A 21,323-nucleotide genomic window follows, 5' to 3' on the forward strand; every position below is an offset into this window, starting at 1 on the left:
CCATTCTATTCGTTAGGTGACAAATGCAATATGTATAGATCTCCTTCACCCATAATCGCGTAAGAACTAAACCAATGGAACACATTAAAGGAGGTGGATATGTTTGAATTTGACCTATCTCAATTTTTTATTTAAACTAAGGGGACACAAACCTGCAAACATTAAATTAAGGGACCAAAATTTTAACTAACTTGAATTTTTTTAACTTTTATATATATTGTACTTTAAATCGTATGTGCCACATTGTAGAGTCGGATAATTAAGAAGAAACTTTTTTATTGGGATTAAAGGGGAAGTTTCACTATGCTATCATGCTATTCAAGTTGAAAGGATTTTGTTGGGGAGGGGCTGATTTCATTGCCTATTCATTTTATGCTTTATTTATTCTTGGCTCTCTCTCTAGTTTATCTTTCTCTTTTCAAGCGCTTTTTTTTCCTCTCTTTATATTAAGGGTTGGAGTACTCATTCTACTATTTTTTAATGCATTCCTTTAGCTTATAAAAAAACTTCAACTAGCAATATAAGTTGTCATTCTATTGTGGAAGTTAAGACTGCCACAACTTTTTGAACGAATTAAGAAAAAAAGACATAGCTATTTGAGAGGATGACATTGAAATTTGGATTGTTCACACTCAAAGAATCTGAGCATCGAATGAGCGATTTAAATTGTAAGCGCCGCCTTATAATCTAAATTTCGTAAATGCATGAATATAGAAGATGGATAACGACTGAATCCAAATCCAAGGAATTGTACTTCTTCTAATTCATAAACCAAGCAAACCAGTATAATGCAACAAGGCCACTTGTTCAGCAAAAGGAGATCATTGGTGGTTTTGCTTGGTTGGCAATTAACTCGTGTTGGAGTATCATTCATTTCATTTTTTTATAAGAAAATGTTAGTGGTTAGTTGTTAATAGCAAGATCGAAAATCCCTTCAAATTCCCCTTCCAGAATTCGAACCCTGGACCTTCCCCTCCCCAACCCTTGTGTCCTCAGCTCTTACCACTTGAGCTGACCCTCAGGAACATGTTTCATTTCATATAATTCTATCTAATTCTAATGATCCAATAGCATGATGAATAGATAGATGCTCTTTCCCATTGGCCATGTTGGCTTTAAATATTATTATCATAGTGAGCCCCACTGTACCCGGTACATTTCATAACTAATCTAGTAATCTAATTGGTCGGGAGGGGGTACTGTCAGATAATGCTTTTATTGTACAGGTAAGAGGATAATAATTTAAGAAAGAAACAAGGCGATCGTGATCCTCTTCAAAATTGAGCAAGATTGCAGAAGAGTGTCCCATAGTTTTTTGTATTTGTACTAATGGCCCTTGATATTTATTTCCCTCGACCATTCTGAATTTTCCATGGTTTAGCTAGATCCACTAGCTGCTTTCAGTGTATTCGACTTTGTCAAAGAAATCTCTCATATTTCAATCCATTGTCTTGGCAGACAACAGACTTGTTCAGTTTTGGGGGGACTTTTATGTTGTTTTGGGTGTGTGAATGAAACCAAACTGGTAAAGAAAGAAAGAGAGTGGAATGTCACATATATAATTACAATTTTAATACATATATATTACAAATTAAATTAGGTGATTTTTAAAATAAAAATAAAATAAATGGTTTTTATTTTAACTTTTAGTTTATCTTTCAAATTATTGTGACGCTTTTCAATTCGGTGCCTCCCTCAGGTCATCTCTATGCTTCTTTAGTATGGGATATTAAAGACCTTTTGAGTAGAGATTGGGTTGTGAAGCTTCGGCATACGCTGCGAGAGGGAAATGCTTGTGCGGATCTTTTGGCGAAGCATGGAGCGGAGCAAGATCAGGATCTAGTTGTGTGTGAGTTCCCGTTGGCGGGTTTAGGTGCTCTTTTACAAACTGATGCGTGGGGTGTCTCCTATGTGAGACCGTAGTTTGCTCTTTCTTTTAGACAATGTACCAAAAAAAAATCTTTCAAATTATTGTAATAATAGTAAAACTAAGATTATAATCATGAAGTCAGAAAAAAAATATTATATATATTGTTTTTGGCAGATTGGAATTTCAAAAAGACAAGAACAAATCAAAAGCTAAGAAACTAGCCATCCTCTAACTGCCGGAGAACATCACTAGGAGGGGAGGGCATTCTTCCCTCTCCCTTAGACCCGAATTAGCTAAACAGTCAGCTACCTTATTGTAATCCCTGGAAACATGCTGAAAAACAACTCCTTGACTTGCACTAAGATTCTCGCTTCGACCAAATACGATGCACAAGAGTGAAGGTTGAGAGAGCCATTACGGATGAGGCCATTAACAACATCTAAACAATTAAGCTCACAAATAAGCTTCCAAACACCAACCCGCCTAGCCAACACAAGACCCTAGATCGACCACGACCTAAAACTCAGCTAAATAGACAAATCCAATACCTTCAAATCTGGCAAAACTAATAATCCAAGCTCCATTGTAGTCTTGAATCACCCTCACAACTCATTGTCGAATCTCTCCTATTATAACTGCCATAAGTATTTAGTTAAAACCAACCAACTATAGGTGGAATCCATCCTCTAAAATTTCGATTATGCAAGTAATCATTCCCAACAAAACCCTGAACATACATGTCAATAAAAGTACTATGTTGGACAAAACCTAAACACCAAATTTCAAAACTCATAATATTGTAAACATATTATATTATATATACTTATCTTTTAATTAAAGTTATTATTAATGAAATTAATAAAAAAAAGCTAAACATATAATAATGTTGTTATTGTTATTACCTATCTCTACTTTGTTGTATTACTTTAAGTAGTTAATGAAAGAAGCAGAGTAAAGTGGAAGACCCTGAGATTATGTTGCCGACAAGACACGCATAAATGTGATTAGAAATTTAAATAAATTTGGGACAAGTGGAAGCTGTTGAAGTTCGCCACAATAATATTGTTATTTGTCTGCTACTGCCACAGATCAAATGGCCAATGGTCTTCATGATAACCCTTTCCTTTCCCACTCAAATGTCGTCATCTGTCATATCATGTTAATTTATTCAAGCTGCCAATGTATACTATAATATATATTTCACTACTTGTCAACTTGACTCTATATGAAATGAAATTTTAACAAAGTTTTGATTTGACTAAGAAAGTAGATTACTAGAACAGATATCGAGGTCAACTAAGTCAACAGGGTTTTGTTAATCACTCATTCTTGCGCGTTGTTGCATAGCTGTAAACAACAGATTTAGCTTAGCATGGAAAAACTTATAATACTAATAGTTTAGCATAAAAAAAAAAACTAATTAGCATATTTATATTTTGAATGTCTTTTTTATGTGGAAATTGCATTAAAATTCAACATCAGAATTAACCAACAAATCTAATTCCAACAGAACCTCTTCAATCCAAATAGAGTTGAAAAATTTTGAAGAGTTTTTGGCTAAATAAAAAGAGACCAAGTCTCTATAATAATTCAAAACATAAAATAAATAAGAAACTACAATTTTTAAAAATTATTCTTACATATGCTCTTTTTTTGTTTCCCAAGGTATTACCACAGCCGATAGCAATGAGACTAATCGTTCGTGGCTCAAATGCTTCTCCATATGCACCGTTCCGGAATCAAACCCTGGACTAGATGGTTAAGGAGCCCAACTATCTACTAGTTGTGCTACACCTTGTTGATCTTACATATGCTCTTTAAATATCATGTAATTTTAATATTTTTTCTCCTAAAGATCGGAATTTTTCTATTCAAATTATTAATTGGAATTTTGAATTTTCTTTATACTATGCTTTGAGTAACAACAAATATCTGTCTTTTCGAATAAAATTGCAGTTCATTGAGATAATTATATTTTAGCTGAGTAAGGATCTCTAAAAACCGTAAACTGGAAAACTCTTTCTATCAAATATTTAAAGCAGTTTTTTTTCCTGTAGAACAACTATTTTATGGACAAATCCGGAAGGAAGAAAATGATTTTGCTCTACACTTTTTTTTTTGGTCGAAGCTCTACACTTATGGCATTGCGCGCGACGGTGTAAACTGGATCACTACCTATCTTGGACTCAGCCATTGAAATATGGATCCAACTCATCAAAGCCCAGTTAAATCAAACTACAGAGCATGAAACTACGTATAATTGGACAAAAAAACCGTGTGATACTTTGTCCAATAAAGAAAAGAAATGAAACATGTTCACCGATTTCACCAAGTTAGTGCATGTTTGGTTTTCAGTTAGGAAGTCCGTTTGAAGTATTGGAATTCGAGATCACGATTTCCAATGCACATTCAGCAAACGGAATGCACTTATTGGGTTGAGTGAATGTGCTTTCACATTCACCCATCTGAAAACGAAACAAGTTCTTAAAGATAGAAGAAAATGAAAGTGTTCTGGTTCGTCCACTCAAGGAGAGCACACGGATTGCCACTGTGGCAGGCACAAGAAAATTGACAGTGCATATGGATGGTAAATTAAAAGTTACAGAAAATTGAAGTGGGGAATTTTCACTATCTTGCTTTACTTGTAATTTGGTATAGTTGTAAGGAAAACCTTCAATCATACATTGTACAATAAACTCACTCACTGTTATTTGGCTACATAAATCACTATACAGTGTTAAGAATCAAAGCAGAATTGAAGACACATGAAAAACTGGCTACTAGCTAGTGGCTCAAATTGTATACATCATGAGTTGATGATGATCCTATCAGGTGAATATTCATCCAAAGATATATACATTACAGATGGCTTAGTTTTGTAGCTGGGATATGCCATTTGTATTGTGAAATAGGAGATTATTGTGGATTGTGTTAGAAAAGCAACCCCAGAAGCCATTGTTGTAGCAAAGCTTGTAACATTCAATTACTTTCTCTATGCGGTAACGGTGTATGTTCAGCGGAAAACTATGGGAATCAATCTCTTCCAATTCCATGAAAATTTATTGTGGAGTAAAAGGTGAAGGTAATCCCCTGGCATGTTGACTCTCCAGCTCTAGAAGCATCAATGATTTCTGCCTCTGATATTTGTTTCTCTTGGCCGCTAATGCTGCAAAAGAAGCCATGAAGTAGTTTACAATTAGCATAAGGATTGAAATATCCAAAGTATATATACATAATTTCTCAATCCAAACAGAATTCAATAAAAACAAAATATGTTTTGTCATTTGCTGGAATTTAAACAGCTCAAATTATGCTTCCTTTTCTTAATGAAAGATCACACAAATCATGGCAGTTGCTATGTACAAGGTCACTAAAAGAAGGATTGATTAGCTTGAGATGCAAAATTGAAGTTATTCGTAGAACAAAAGAATAATTAGATATATGGCAGTATGGTACAGACTTAAATTTTTATTCCAAGTTTACAAACTCCTATGATGCATGTCCATGTACAAAAAGGTCATTTTTCCACCTTCAGCAAATAATGGAACATATGGTTAAGACTTAAGACTAGAATAGTACACATGAATGCCCAAGTAAAATTAGATTTATGAAGAATGTCTCCATTCTTCTTGCCCAGGGAAATTCCTTAGTCAGTTCAAGGAAAACAAATATAAATATTTCACAAGAATCATATCCTGTGTGTATATAGTAACAGATAATAACAACTACTGCAAAATAAAACACATCAAGAGACTAAATTTAGCCCGGGAAAATAAATCTAAGACATATTGCCATTTTCCAGCAATATTATAAACAAAAATTATCAACAAAAAAGTATAATCTCATTGAAGTCATACTTACCCATTAATTCATGGGGTAGACCAAAGTCATAATCATTCCTTTTCCTTCTGATGTAGATATATCCCAGCAGCAGTACCACAAAGAATACAAAAAGACATGACAAGCTTATTGCTATTTTCCCCCCAGTTGATAATCCACCGTGTTCCCAGAACATAGGACATGATGGCAGAGATGGGACGCCGCACAAACCCTTGTTGCCAGAGAGGCTGAATGAAAACAAATCAAATGAACATAGAAAAGAGATAATTTCCAAAGTCAGATAGCAACTAATGTTGTTTAATTACTCAGATAGACAAAATCTTGGCTGGAACATCCATTTCATGCCCCCTTTGAAAGTATATTTTCCAGTGAAACAAATAAAGACAACATGTCGCAACCATGAATGGGAGAGATTAAGGATTAAGGACGTGTTAAAAGGGAAGAGATTTTGCACATCAATTTTACATCAGCTTACAAGAATTATGCAACTTGGATGACCATACACAACAAACAGCAGATTTAGTTTCACCTAGTAGTTAGTAAGTTAGCATGTTGTTCAGTTAGTTTGGTTGTTATTAAGTTGGATATGATGCTTTTAGTGTGTGTGATTGTAGTAAAAGTTGGTGCTTAGAGTGTTTGGAAACACAGTAATTTTCCACATTGGAGGGACAAGTGATTTTAAGGAAAGCTACGAGGAGGAGTAGCTTTTACGAGGGAATAAGAAATCTTATGAACTCTCTCTTCCTCCCTCTTCGTCATTCTCCCCGCTTCTACTCACGGTTTTCAACGCTGACAGAGGGTTGACACCATGAGCCTAGATTGGTCTGGTATTCTAGATTATGTTAGGTGCAAACACATTGACAGAGAGAAAGAGAGACAAAAACAGTAGTACGCCAAATAGGGAGAATGATACACGCAAGCTAAGTTAGTTATCTAACATTTGAATTCGAACACAACATTATGCAAACTAGATAGAGTATAGCTAGAAGATTAAAGTGACATACTCAATAGCTCCACCATGCACCCCAACTGAATAAAGTTGCTCTGGCACTTGTCCTTCCAATAAGTTACCATTCAATAGCCTGGCATGATAAAATGGATTAGAAAAACTGACTAAAGTATAATTTGGTTGGAGAATAAAAGGGACAGAAGCCATTTAACAGTGTACTAGAAGTTTTATTTACTATTTGATTCATTTAAATCCTAAACATCAAGGAAATAAAGCTATAGAAGCGAGACCAGAAAACCAGAAACAGGATATATTGACATTGATAAAATGAATGCTTACAGACTTACACCAGTTTTAAACTCGAAGATGCTAAGCTGTCTGGTATGGGGCCCGTTAACTGATTGTTGGACAAATCCCTACAGAAAGCGGTAATAAGAAAAATAAATAGAATATCGAGTAAATATGCAAGAAAAAAAGATACAGACTGAATATATACCAAATAAATGTGACTTTTAAACGAGTAAAGATACGAGAATCTGATGACCAAATAAAATGAAAAGTTCATTCAGTTGAGTAATGTAAAGCATTTGCATAACATCTAAAAACACCACAACTCTGCAAGGAACTGTAACAAACAGAGATGATTTATGATCTTACACTTGTAGCAGGGATTTTTGACCTAGTCCTAAAGGTATTTCACCCTCCAAGGAATTAGAACTCAAGTTCCTGTAAAATTAAAGAGAAGTTACCATTAACTGAAGCCAATGTGAATAAAAAAATTCGACCAATATCCACACAGAGAGCAACCCTTAATTATAGATAATGAATGTGGATATAATATTGAGGCTTGTACAAGAATATGTAAGGAATTCTAATGATGTTATCAAGGAAAAACAAATTAAGATAAGATTATGTATGAAACATGGAAATCCTTGCAAGGGCCACAATGTTCATTCCTCATGAAGAAGGCCAAAGAGGTGCTACTACACATTATGATTCTATCAACATGGTTCAACATATCAGAATATTGATACTATATCCACCAAAATGAAAGAATAAATTTGCTTGACTTAAAAGTACCAAAGCTGATCAGGTATTAAACGGATGTTCATAGTGTTCTTAATTTCTAAATTGAAAGGTTAAGATAAGTCAAAATACATAATAACTGCAGATCACGGGTATTGCAAGAACATATGAGCAAGAGTGGCTAAACATGGGAAAAAGTTACTGATATAAGTCAATCAGTATATTTCTTACTGCATGTTAGTATGAGGTAAACCTAATACATCTAAGTTACATGATATGAAAAATGTATATAGCAGATGAAAATTGTAATGATTTGGCAGCTGATACTTACAGGCTTACTAAGTCTGACAAAAGACTAATCTGGTCACTTATGTATCCTTTCAGTCCTTGACTACCAAGATCTCTGAAATGAAAGTACAAACAAATATAAAAGCAAAGCTCCGGGAGAGGAAAGTAAACAGAGAAAGTTGAACTACTGCCTGAACAAGAAACAGCATTTAACTCACTAACTCGAAACCTACTTCTTTTCCTGTTTTGGTTCAATAATTAAACTATTCATTTGAGGAGCAGGAGTTGAACCCAATCAACTATCAACTCGAGGTCATTATACAAGGAAAATGCTATATGTTCAAACAAGATATCAAGGGTATGTTAGACACTTAGATGGCATATTCCACCTTTAACCTTAAACATGAAGTAATTTAGCACAAGGGACATAAAGTTGACATGTTTTGATTGTTAAGATGGAAGGAAATTAAGGTTACATTTCAGTTATGATGAGAGCAGTTTTGTTGTTACTCATGCGGCAAGTAACACCCTCCCAAGCATCCCAAGAAGTAGGTGCACAAGGATCACCATTCCAACCCATTCTATCCGGAACACGAAGCGATTCCTTCAACGCCTTCATGGCACTCACTACAATTACAAAAACCACCCATTAGTCTTCTCCTAATCCAAACAATTCACAAACCAAAACATCAATTTTTTCCGAACACAAACCTTGAAGAGGGAGAGTGGAAGGATCATTAGGAACCAATGCATAATTCTCAATGCCACTGATCAGAGGGGCACCAACAGAAGCCACAAGCTTGAGACCCAACACATTAGAGCTCAAATTCTTAACAACATGATGCCAAGTGAACGCAGAGAAGCCACCCACTTCCTTGAATATATCAACCCTGCTCACATTGTCACCATTGATGAACACATCAAAAACCCTCTCCCCTGCTTTCTTCACAGTGGAATCAATCTCCGCAAAATGCAGCCACACCATGTAGTCCATCTTCGCGTCCACACCCAACTCGTACTCCAACACCCCCTCCTCCACCGTCACCGCCATCTGGTACAGCCTCATCGGAAAATAATTCGGCCCAGTCTCGGCTCCGGTCACTGCATTCTCCGTCGAAACCACCCGGACGACAGCGGTGGGTCTGGCCCGGAAGGTCAAGTCCGGCTGCCATGACCGGCCGAAGCGATCGGAGTGGTTGGTGAAACCAGGCCCCCAGTGGTCGCCGGAGCCGCAGGAGATTCTGCCGTAGTTGACCAGGATGAGGTTATCACCGGTGGAGTTGGAGTCGTAGGAGGTAGCGTCGACCTGGAAGAGCTCAACAGAGGAAACAATCGGAGCGTCGGTGGCGTAGCCGTAGAAGCAGAGGTCGGCGGCGGAGGAGGTGTTGAGGAAAGCGAAGAAATCAGAGTAGGCGCCGTCGCGGGAGGTTGATTCAGGCCATGGAGAGCGCCAGCTGAAGAGGATGGTGGAGTCGAGGGCGACGTCGAAGGAGGGAGGACGGGACTTGGCGTCGTAGTTGTCGTAGACGGTGAAGGTGCGGAGGAGGTATCTGCCGGCGGGGAATGTTGAGGAAGGGAAGGAGTAGCAGTTTTTCTTGCCGGAGGAGGAAGGAGGGAAGAAGCGGAGGGTTTTCTCGGAGGGGCGGTGGAAGCGGAGAGGCTCGGAGACGATTGCGGTGGTGCCGGCGGTGGAGAAGCGGTCGGAGAGCCAGGTTGTGTTGAATGCGTCTGAGGTGTTTGTTGAAGTGCCGCAGTTAATGTGGTAAGAGAAAGAGGAAGCTGTGAAGAAGAAGAGGGAAAATGAGAGGAAGGAGAATGGGGAGAAGGATAGTGGAATCATTGTGGTGTTGTTGGTTGGAGAGAAAGTGAAGTGGGGATAGGGGCATGTTGATAAAGAAAATGGAAGGAAAATGTAATGGAGAGAAAGTGCCGAGATTAGCGGGAGAAAATAGAAAGAAGGAAGATGTTGAATTGAATTCAACGGTTTTTATTTATTTTGTTTTCTTTCTTTATAAATGCTTCTGGCGCCAAATCAACTAACATGGTGTTCAACAGCTCAGCTACTACTACTACTACTATCAGTGAGTGAATTTACAGTTTGAGTTTAAATGTTCGTTATTTCTCTCAACTGTCTACTGTCAACTAAGTGTCTGTTTGGTTTTCAGTTCAAAAGTCGATTTGAAGCATTGGAATTCGATATCACGATTTCCAATGCACATTCAGCCAATAGAATACACTTATGAGTTGAGTGAATGTGCTTTCACATTAACCCAACTGAAAACCAAACAGGCACTAACATGGTTGAATTCACCTACTACTGATATGGCCAAGCCACTCATTGACCATAGAAAGTTAAAGAGTAGCATGCTCCCTGAGGAATAGGCTTGACTTTTCCTTCTTACTTGTTTTATTAATTATCCATAAAAGTATGGATTAGAGAGAAGTAAGTAGGAACAACTAACTGCCCTGCTTGAATTGTAACCTAAAAATAACTAAACCCGCATAATCTATGGGAAAATCATCATAATAAAAGAATTCAATAGTAAAAATGGAAAAGAAATCATCCTTTAGGTTATATACTGTAATAATTGTTTAAGTTGTTGTGAATTTGAACACAGAAGATAAAATTAAATAATAATGAGAAATATACCAAAGATGATCATCTGATACAGTCATGTTTGATAACTGATAGCTTTGTATTTATCTCTCTAAAATTCATTCTAAATTTTGAATAGATTGTAGAAGGTTTTCTAGACATGCATTTTTGTGTTAGACCACAAGTCACTATGAAAGAAATTACTACTTTTTACTTTTGATAGTGGTATTTTTAAGAGAAGTGATTCTAGAAGATTTATACATGAAATCAAATGTGCTATTATTATATTTAAGTTAGTCAGCAAGGCCTTTGATTTGTACTTCTGGAGACGGGGTTCCCACTACTTATGGTAGCCAACCCACCAACAATACACGCTGGTTAGGAAAGAGGCAGGTTGCCAGGTGTAGCATTTACAATTTTATTCATCAGCAGTGACTTTTTTTTTCATGTTCACAAATGTGCAGAAAATCCAAATTGATTAACTAAAATTATATTAATGTAACGTAAATTAACTAAAAATAAATTGTGTATGAAATCATCATTAAAAAAGCTGGGTTTAAGCTTTTTAAAAGACTCAATTAACTAAAAAGGTCAAGCTCAAGCTATCATAAAAGCCTATTTAGCTTGATAGGCCGGCTTGTTATGGATTTATTTGAGATTGAGACTTATTATTATTGGTTTTATTTATATGTTTAAGACTTGAGACATATTGTTATTAAATAATTTGTTTATGTTTAATTTTAGTTTTGTTTGTTTTAAATAACCGAGATTTTGTTTTTTGAAATGCAATGATATATATGTTTTTTATTTAGCTGAAAAGGAAATGAATGATATATAAAAAAAAGTTTATTAACTCGCCGACCTTTTAGCTCGTCGGTCTATCAACATTCTTTAGATGAAATTGTCTGAGGTATATTAAATAGACTTTTAAGTAGGCTTATAGGCAAGCCAGACTTTATAATAAGCCAAACTAAGCCTTAAAATTTGGCTTGTTAACAGGCCACAAGCCAGACTTAAGCCATGAAAGCACAATGCAGGCAAAACTTGATTTGGCTTGGCTTATTTCCACCCCTAATTAGAAATGCTAATTACCTTTATTGACAAATCCTGAGGTGAGAAAATGATTTTGCATAACAAAGCTTACCAATGTTTTTTGTCCATAGCCGCCGCCGCCCCCCCCCCCCCCCCCCCACTTATGGGCTATGACATTGTGAGAGTGCAAACTAGTTCACTACCCATCTTGGACTCAGCCACTGAAATATGATTCCAAGCCCAATCAAATCAAACTAGCATGGAACCATATGTAATTGGACCAATAAAAAACTGCTATACTGTCAAAAAAAAAAACGAGGTATGCTTAAGAGTTAAGAGCTGGTTTATGTTTTGGATGATAAACTTAGTTTTGTTTCATGCAAGATATGTTTTGGTAGTTTTTTTTGAAAAAAAATATTTTTAATAATGACTTATAGTTTCAATTTTGGCACTATAGATATAGATCTATCTTTTAAAAAATAACTATTTGTTGCTTCTTTTAGATGTGGATTCCTACTAGATGTGTATCCACTTGGATTTTCAAACGCACTTTTAATATGAACGTGCGCTTGTTTACTCATTAGATCCAGTTTCTCTCTTCTAGTTACGAAGAAAGTAAGCTCAACTTCCTTTTCATTATTGCTCTGGGATGAAACATTTTTCGTTTTCATTTTATTTAATTGGTTACCAAGCAAACTAACATATGTTTAACAAAAGGGAACTCAAGATTTGAACCACGAAACTGTAAGGGGCAACCAGGTACATACACCTTCTAACTTATGGATTTTACTTTGGATTTTCCCATGGATTTTGCCTTAAAAACTATTGGTAGGGTATTTTTTTAAGAAAACTCGTATGAAAATTATGATAATATACTAATGATTTTGAGAGGAAAATTGCGGGAAATAATTTTGAAGCAAAATTCCCATTATCCACTTAGATTTCTATTATAAATGGTAAAAAATTTATTAAAGTGAGCAAATAAATAAGAGTATATCCATTGTTAATGTAGTTTAAAGTACATTATAATTTTAATTGATTAAATTCTTTTTTTTTGAGACTTTAAATTGATTAAGTTCAAAGATAGATATACAATTACTTTCTTGCTTTAAAGTAAAATTTGTCATAGAGAGTATTTTCCATATTTGAAGTTTTTCAAAGATTACTTTGCACCAATTTAGAATTGCTCTCTGTTCAAAAAAAAATTTAGAATTGCTTAAACTTTCTTTTATTATATGAAACTTAGTTGGCATGAAAATGTCAACAAAGTCGTTGTAGTATAGTGGTAAGTATTCCCGCCTGTCACGCGGGTGACCCGGGTTCGATCCCCGGCAACGGCGATTTCAAACTTTTTCTTGAGCTTATTTTTAGTGACGGAAATATTACCTCGCTAAATGTCTTCTGTCTCAACTGGAGAGGGAATTTCCTTTCGTCGCTAATGGAAGCTGGCAGAAATTCCAACGTAACTGCATTTTCCCCATTCCTAATATTCTATAGCAAGTTAAACATATTCCTTCACCAAACAATTCTATATTTTGTTGTTGATAAATGATATTAATCCTTACAAATTCGATGTCTTTGGTGCCGGTATAATCTCTCATAAAATGGTGAGTGTTAAATACTAATCACTAGCTTTCATTCTCCTTTTCAAGACTAATTACTCAACTTCTGTATTGAATTTCATGAGTATATCCTGAAGTAATAATAAATATATAGACAATCTCAATAGGAAGAATACTATAGAGAAGTGTTACACTTTAATAAATTTGTTAATATTTTTTTCACTTTGGTAGATTGATTCTTGGTTGGCCTACCAAGAAATTGTCTCATAATTTTACAGAATACTTTCCCTCTTTTCTGAACCAGAGTTTTATCCTGTAGTAACATTTAAGAAATAGCAAGTATCTAACCTTGGCCATATATGATTGATTGATTGATCAAGCTGGAGTTTCAAAGTACTCATTAGTTATGTCATTATGCTATAGTGATTCATTGGATTAAGCACATATAATTCCCTCATAAGTTCAATAGTCAGTTAAGCATGTAACAATGATCTAATTGTTGACCTTTGTTGTGGTTCTGAACTCAGATGTGGCTTTGAGCTGTTTGATGTAGATACTATATAGTGGAATAGGATCTGATTATCTGAACTTGATTCTGATATCAATTGTCTGATACAAAGCATTCCAAAGGCTGAGAGAAAAAGCAACTTGACAGGAAATGCTTGCTGGCATTAGACTGGGAAAGGTATTAGAATTAAGATTACATCTAACTCTACCTTAAAAGCTAGCACAAATGTGAGAATTGCTCTATGTTTTATAAAAACTAACTTGACTATATCTCTAGTCAATGTGAGATATTAACACACATTCCTCACTTATTTGCTCATATCTCGAATCAACATAAGACTTTAACAAAAACGTGTCATGTGGCTCTAATAGCAAGTTTGGATCAGTGTGAGCAAGCATACCAAAAAGTTACACTTTTACACTTTTTGTGGCTTTTTCCCAAAAGTGAAAGTGATTATGAGACTCCCAATTATAGATTTGCACGCTCTTAGGCTAATGGAAATGTCAAGACTCAGGAGGACACAAAAGAATGGTGGATTTTCTGAAGCTGAGCTTCAGGAATTGAGAATACCACAATAACTCTTTGACAAATTCAGAATCCACTTTTTTTTTTGAAATTTATCATTAAACTGGTAGGTCTTTTTCTTTACATTTCTATCAAAATTGAATTCAAGAAGGTTAGTGCACAGATAAAAGGCTCCTGCTTCAGCTCTAGACTTGGAGGAAAATTGTAGGAATCTTCAATATTTGTGTTGATGAGCTCCTCAACCAACACAATAAGGTTATGTTTGGATAATCGTTGGTACTGTGTAAACAGCGGTTGAAACTCACTTCGATGTAAAAAGTAAACAAAACTTCTTTTATGGATTGAGGATGAAATTCCGTTCACGTTGAATTAACCGATTTCTAAACAATACACTTAGAATTTGTATGTATGTGGATATCAAGATTAATTATCTTGATTAGATAGAGAACTTGTGTTTGATAGTATAAAAAAGGACAAAAAATCAAACTAGAGACTGATGGAGATGTAACTGGAATCTTTTGACCACACGTGTAAACCTTCTTTATGTTGTGAAGTTATTGAATGGCAGAAATCATGATAATAACATAACATTATCTTTATAATGGTACTTTTATTTTATGTTTCCTCTAGCCAGCTGTGATCCCATAATACATAAAAACAACTCAATTTTGCCTTAGACTTTAGACAGCTTGAAGAGACCTTGTAACTTCTCATTTTAATTTTTTCTATTTTTTTTATTCATTTGATTGTACTATGTTTCTGAAGTCTAATGAAATAACTGGATTATAATTTTGCCCTTAGAACTTAGTGAAGATGACCAGTTTTACTTGAAGTTAGTAAGATCCTACTCTAGATCTGCTTGTACTATGTGTCCTCAAATAACTGGATCGTAATTACATTGCATGATCTCATCTAAAATTTTCTGAATAGTTGAATTATTCACACTTAATCACTAAGATGTGAGATAAAAACTACTGATAAAACACCAAATCAAAACTTGATTGAACCAAATTGAAACAACTATAGATTATTATGTATTCACTATCATAAAACTGTTCAGTTGTCACTGCCAATATCATGACGTTTATAAGGATCTATATGAATTAGGGGAGTTGGGTTTGGGGCCCCCCCTATGGGGCTCCCCGCCCCACTTAAAGTGGGGAAATTACTGGAACGCCCCCCTTTAATAGAATACGGAAGAAACATTTCCGTATTCAATACGGAAGTCTTATATCCGTATTATATTAGTATGTAAACCGGCAAGGGTTTATTCAAACCCATTTCAAACTTCATTCCGTATTTTGCCAAGCTCTTCTCCCCTCTTCAACCTTCGATCTCTGTCGCTCCCCTTGCTTGAACCGTGTACTTGAAAGGTTCCATCATCTCCATCAAAGCTCTTCACAACCCCATTCTCAGAAATGAAACCTAGAGGTAAGGATTTTTGGATTTTCCCCATTTAACTTGAAATTATGTTAATCATTGAACCCTAGGGTAGTCGATTGTTGCTTGTGTAGAGGTATTGTTGGCTGAAATGTCTTGAATGTGGTTTGGGTTTAGGGCCGATAGCTCATTGTCGTTAATGACGTTTCTGGGTAAATACGGATCACAGGTTTCCGTATTGAATATGGAAAATGGTATTCCGTATTCAGTATGGAACATGGTTTTCCGTATTGAATACGGAAAAACGTTTTCCGTATTCATCTCAGAACCAAACCCAACACTTATAATTGATTCTGGGTTCAGAATCAATTATAGAAGGTTTCCAAAGCATTTGTGAGTAGTTTCTAGATGCCATAATTGATTATTAGGAAAATAAAAGTTGATCCAAGCATGCATAAACCACAGAAGATCCGATTATCATCTATGTACTTATAAAATTCTAGGAATTTTCCATTTGCTTGCATCATGTTTCTGTCTATGGCTGAAATGGTATATATAGTGAATGTTTGCTCTGAATATATAGTGAGAATGAAGAACAGAAAGAGGTCTCATGCTTCTAGTGAGGATGTCGGGGCTACTGAGGATAGACACCGGCGGTTACATGCTTCTAGCCGGCGCGGCGATCATGCTGCAACCTCTCAGGCGGTGGAGGCTTCAGCTCCAGTTGTTTCTCCGCCGTCTCCCATGATTGAGGTTCCTCTGGTTGATTATCCGCCGTCTCCCACGGTTGAGATACCTACAGTTGATTCTCCGCCCTCTCCCATGGTTGAGTCATCAGGCGAGGAGTCCTCAGGCGAGGAGTCTTCCGGCGAGGAGTCATCAGGCGAGGCCTCATCCGGCATGGGAGGATCTGACGAGGATAGTATTCCTCCGCCTACTGTTGATGCTGATGTCCTGCCGCCAAAGCAGGGGGAGCAGGGGGCACAGGGTGGCGAGGAGGACCTGATCCAGAGGTTGCCGCCGTTTCCGGGGGGGCCTGTTGAGCTATCGCTCCTCACCCATTATGCTGATCACAAGGCTCCCTGGGCGTGGCATGCACTCCTACGCACAGACGAGCGGTATGTGGACCGTCGACAGTTGAAGGTGGCCACAGCTGGGGGGAAGGTTTGGAACCTTGCTTGTGATGGTGATTCAGACAGTCACAGGCGGGTTCGAGAGTTGATTGAGCAGACGGGTCTTCATCAGCTACCCTATTGCAGCTACCCGGTGACAGATGCATGCCTTATTTTGGCCCTTGTGGAGCGATGGCATGAGGAGACTAGTAGCTTCCACATGCCGTTCGGGGAGATGACTATCACCTTGGACGACGTGTCGGCTCTTCTCCATCTCCCCATGGGGTCGAGGTTTTATACGCCTGGGAGGGGGGAGAGGGACGAGTGTGCAGCGCTCTGTGCTCAGTTGATGGGAGGATCTGTTGGTATTTATGAGGCTGAGTTTGATACGAATAGGTCCCAGACTATTCGCTTTGGGGTCTTGCAGACCCGGTATGAGGCTGCGTTGGCGGGTATGTCTTAATTATTATTGTATTGTCTTTGTATCTATTATTATTGTATTGTTATAAACTATTAACTTAATTCACTTCATTGTAGAGCACCGATATGAGGACGCTGCACGGATTTGGCTGGTGAACCAGCTAGGCGCCACGCTCTTTGCTAGCAAGAGCGGAGGCTACCATACGACCGTCTACTGGATAGGGATGTTGGAGGATCTTGGTCGAGTGTGCGAGTACGCGTGGGGCGCGATTGCGCTCGCTACGCTATACGACCAGCTTAGTCGAGCGTCCAGGAGGGGGACGGCCCAGATGGGAGGTTTTAGCTCGCTCCTGCTAGGATGGGTCTACGAGTACCTTTCTGACCGCGTCATTATCCGTAGGGCGGATCCGGAGTACTCGCAGGACCAGCCTAGGGCGCGGCGGTGGGCTATGTCCCGGGTCGGGCATGCAGGCCTTGATGAGAGGCGAGTCATGCTCGATGAGCTGACGGTGGATGACATTATATGGACCCCATTTGAGGACCATCGGGCTCATCGACCACGGGATCTGAGGGCCATGTATTCTGGCTACATCCGGTCGCCATTTGGCCGTGTTGTTCGACGGCATCTACCAGAGAGGGTTCTGCGCCAGTTTGGCTTCATACAGGATGTCCCTCGACACCCCTCTGAGATCCAGACGTCTGGGTCCCTTGCTAAGACCGCAGATGCTGCCTTTGCTGAGTTTGCGCCGCACCTCCGCCCTCAAGGGATCCCCGCTGCATATCCGGGAGAGGCTGTGGAGGATTACATGAGGTGGTACAGCGCTGTGTCCCATCGGTTCATCATTCCTGATGATAGGAGGGAGGAGTTCAGTGCGGTGGTAAGTTTGAATTTTATTTTCCATTCAATTGTGATTTTTTGTTCATGATATTTTATTTGTATCTAATGTATCTACATTATTTTTGCAGACTGTTATGCGTCGGGCCGTGGACTTGTTGGAGCAGTCACTCGAGGTGCCAGATGCTCCTGCAGAGGGCACGCATTCCCGATCCCTCACTGAGAGGGCGAGCAAATACCTTGAGGGTAACTTTGGCATCTCCGAAACCATTGGGAGTGCATGATTTAATAACAGCAACAACACTCTCTACTCTCTCAACATTCGTTGTGATTGTGCCCAGCGGAGTGGCAGATTCCACCAATTGCAGGGCTGTAAGCCAAGCATTTGAATTGAAATCAGGATCGGTTTCGGTTGATCTGTCTTCGAGCGCACGCCTCACAAATTCTTGAGTCGGAATGAGTAGTGTGTTAGGGTTGGATCTACGCCCATACATGGCAGCCTGGACGGCGCCAGCTGGCCCAGGAATGAGAGGACGAGAGCTGCTAGAAGTGCTGCCTTGACGTTTGCAACGGCGGACTAATGCATCCCAGTCTTGTTCCATTGTATTTTTTTTATCTTCGAAAGCAAGACATGAAGAAAAGGATGAAGAAGAATAAAGAACCCAGAGAGATTTATAGCAGAATGGTCAAAAGATTTATGGTGTTTGGTGGATAATACAAGTGTGGTTGGGGTTGGTTGGTGGTAGATAGTAATGTCAGGTTTCAAGTTCGTCATTTAGTGGATGAAAATGACAAGACTCTGATGATGGGGTGGTTGGAAATGACAGGACTCTGATGATGGGGTGGTTGGAAATGACAGGACTCTGATGATGGGGTGGATGAAAATGACAGGACTCTGATGACAGAGTGGTTGTCTATGTTAATTATCCCTGATGCTGATTCAAAATAATAAGGCCCATCAATATAACAATGACCATCAAATTAATATTATTAAAAGCAACAAATGAACATCATAAAGGCAAGGCCCATCAGATTAATATTACAGAGCGTTTACAAATGAATATCACACAAAAGTGTGGTGTCAATCTGAGGTGATGTCTACATAGCTTTGGTGACAAAGAGGAACACCAAAAGTAACAAGCCAAGCTTCGAATTCTGATGTGAATCTGCCTAAACGTGTACCATATGGGGCGCACCAGCTTACTGATGTAGGATCAACATACCGTTCCCACTGGAGAGCAATTGGCGGCATAGAATGTCCAGGAGTTAGATGGAGCTACATTATAGAGAATAACAATAAAATTAGATAACTTGCAAATACAACAAATCAATTCACCAATTGGATATTAGTGTACTCAATCAAAAAAATACCTGTACAAAGTGATTTATCACATGACCAACAGCTATAACATGATGTACATCCGGTGGACCTTCTCCTCTTAGTGGAAGGTATGACCAACAACCCGTAGAGGAGATGGATATGAAAACCACTTGGAACCTGGTTGCTACAAGGTATCCCATCTCTGGCAGTTGCATCCATTTATCATCGGTAGCCGGATCACCAGAAGGAAGAGTGAGTCGGGAATGTAAGGCATTAACCACATGTCTGGACCACATTTCATCATACAATCCTCTGTGTCGTTCAAGTTCTTCTATCAACACTGCCCTAACCCATGACCAACTTTCCTCACCTGATGGTAGTCCGAGTAATGCAGCAACGGCTCTATAGCCACAGTTACCATCATCCTCAACATTCTGAACTGTTTGTATGTATGGGTGGAAAAAGGCTGGAAAATGACCCATGAAATAGCTTGTATCAGACTTCTTCACACGCTTCTTCTTCTTTGGTGGTTGTGAAACCTTCTTTGCCTCTCTGATCTCCCTATCAACACGTTCAAAACCTGAAAGATCACGAGTCAAGGATCCTATTGCTTTATTCTTGGGTGGTATTTTCTCATTCGCCTTAAGAGTGCGCTTGGACCTTATCTTAACCGCAGGAGTACAAAGTGAACTGCTTTCAGGACAATAGATCGCTTGAAGCTTCCTCCTTACCATACTCTGCCCTCCAAAGAATAAAGCAATAGGATCCAAAGAACTGAAATAATGTGTCAATGCCTCAACTTCTGGTTGCATATCTCCATGGTTCATGCCGCAAATATGGTTGCTGGTAGTATCTGCAACAGGTTCAGGTACATGCTCCCAACTCAGTCTCTTCCAGAATGGATGAATTGACTCATATGGAATTCTTTCATAACCTGCAAGTTCACAAAAGTGTCACTTTCAATAACAAATAGAATTAATTGACAAGAGAGTGGTTGACCGGTGACCTGCAAGTTCACAACCGCAAGGTAGTCCATGAGTCTCTCTCAACAAGCAATCGCATCCGCCGTAGGACTTCATTCTTATATGTTCAACGTCGATGAGCTGCAGGCATTTGTTTGACACAAATCCTCTAATATTTGTGTAAAATGGGAACATGAAAATGTGATCAATTCTGTGAATACTGCGCTCAAACGATGCTAATATTTCAGTATGTCGATTACATGTCAAACTATGCGACGCATCCCATGAAGTGGCCAGGTCACCCTTGCAATCCCGTAACATCTTCTTCAAACTGGCATGTGCACCCTCAGCCCTGCAAACAACAAATAGATATCTAATTAACAACAATCTATCAAATGAACAAACAACGCATAAATTAAGCTCATGTAATTTTTTTACCTGTTACTTGTTGTTGTTCCAAAGTGCATCACATGATTTGTCCATGCCTTGGCGAATTTCTCCTTGTGAACCAACCATGTAGTAGAACAATAGGAGGTAAAGTTGCTGTATTTTGCCTTGCACATATTAAACAATTGCATCCATTTCACTTCAAATTCTTCAACTGTTGCAGCATCCACCACCTCTGCCCACTTCATCATAACCAACTCAGCAAAATCATCTGTGCTAACATAGAGTTTGCACTTTGCCAAAACAAACTTGTTGATGTGCCACAAGCATAATAAATGTGTAGTGTTAGGAAGGCTTTGCTTAGCAGCACTCAATAAGGCAAGATCCCTGCCAGTAACAATCACCTTAGGCAACATGGCTTGATCAGCTAATAGAGACTTCATACACTCCAGTGCCCAAACGTAGTCATCTGTGCCCTCATTAACAATGTAGCAAAAGGCTATGGAGTATGTCTTATCTGTGGAAGTCAGTCCAACAATCTCAAGCAAGGGAATTGCGTATTTGTTTGTCTTGTATGTGCAATCCATAATCACTACATACAGGAATGTGTTGAACAGTTTGATAGCATTTGGATGAGCCCAAAATACATCTCTAATGACTTCCGATCCAGGCTCATGTCTTTCAAAGTGGACATACTTGTCACCGTCCAA

The 21,323-nt window shown here is 38.2% G+C and overlaps 2 protein-coding genes and 1 non-coding gene across 3 annotated transcripts; 2 read left to right on the forward strand and 1 right to left on the reverse strand.

Moving 5' to 3' along the window:
- Nucleotides 1-4,479: 4,479 nt before the first annotated feature.
- Nucleotides 4,480-9,927, reverse strand: LOC130718885 (receptor-like protein 4). Its single transcript, XM_057569515.1, has 8 exons — nt 8,685-9,927; nt 8,450-8,600; nt 8,017-8,088; nt 7,317-7,385; nt 7,007-7,075; nt 6,715-6,792; nt 5,732-5,937; nt 4,480-5,036 (listed from the first exon to the last, which is right to left on the reverse strand). Exons 1-8 carry the CDS (start codon nt 9,811-9,813, stop codon nt 4,930-4,932), a joined length of 1,881 nt encoding a protein of 626 aa, XP_057425498.1. The 5' UTR covers nt 9,814-9,927; the 3' UTR covers nt 4,480-4,929.
- Nucleotides 9,928-12,869: 2,942 nt separating this feature from the next.
- On the forward strand, nt 12,870-12,941 carry TRNAD-GUC (transfer RNA aspartic acid (anticodon GUC)). The gene has a single exon. It is a non-coding gene; the product is annotated as a tRNA-Asp (tRNA).
- A 2,693-nt stretch (nt 12,942-15,634) lies between these two features.
- LOC130719866 (serine/threonine-protein phosphatase 7 long form homolog) lies at nt 15,635-18,403 on the forward strand. The gene is made up of 3 exons (XM_057570465.1): nt 15,635-17,140; nt 17,226-17,902; nt 18,344-18,403. The coding sequence occupies exons 1-3, from the start codon at nt 16,102-16,104 to the stop codon at nt 18,401-18,403; spliced, it is 1,776 nt and encodes a 591-aa protein (XP_057426448.1). The 5' UTR covers nt 15,635-16,101.
- Nucleotides 18,404-21,323: the final 2,920 nt, after the last annotated feature.

This window comes from Lotus japonicus, chromosome 5 (genome assembly GCF_012489685.1).
Source record: "Lotus japonicus ecotype B-129 chromosome 5, LjGifu_v1.2".
Classification (NCBI taxonomy): Eukaryota; Viridiplantae; Streptophyta; class Magnoliopsida; order Fabales; family Fabaceae; genus Lotus; species Lotus japonicus.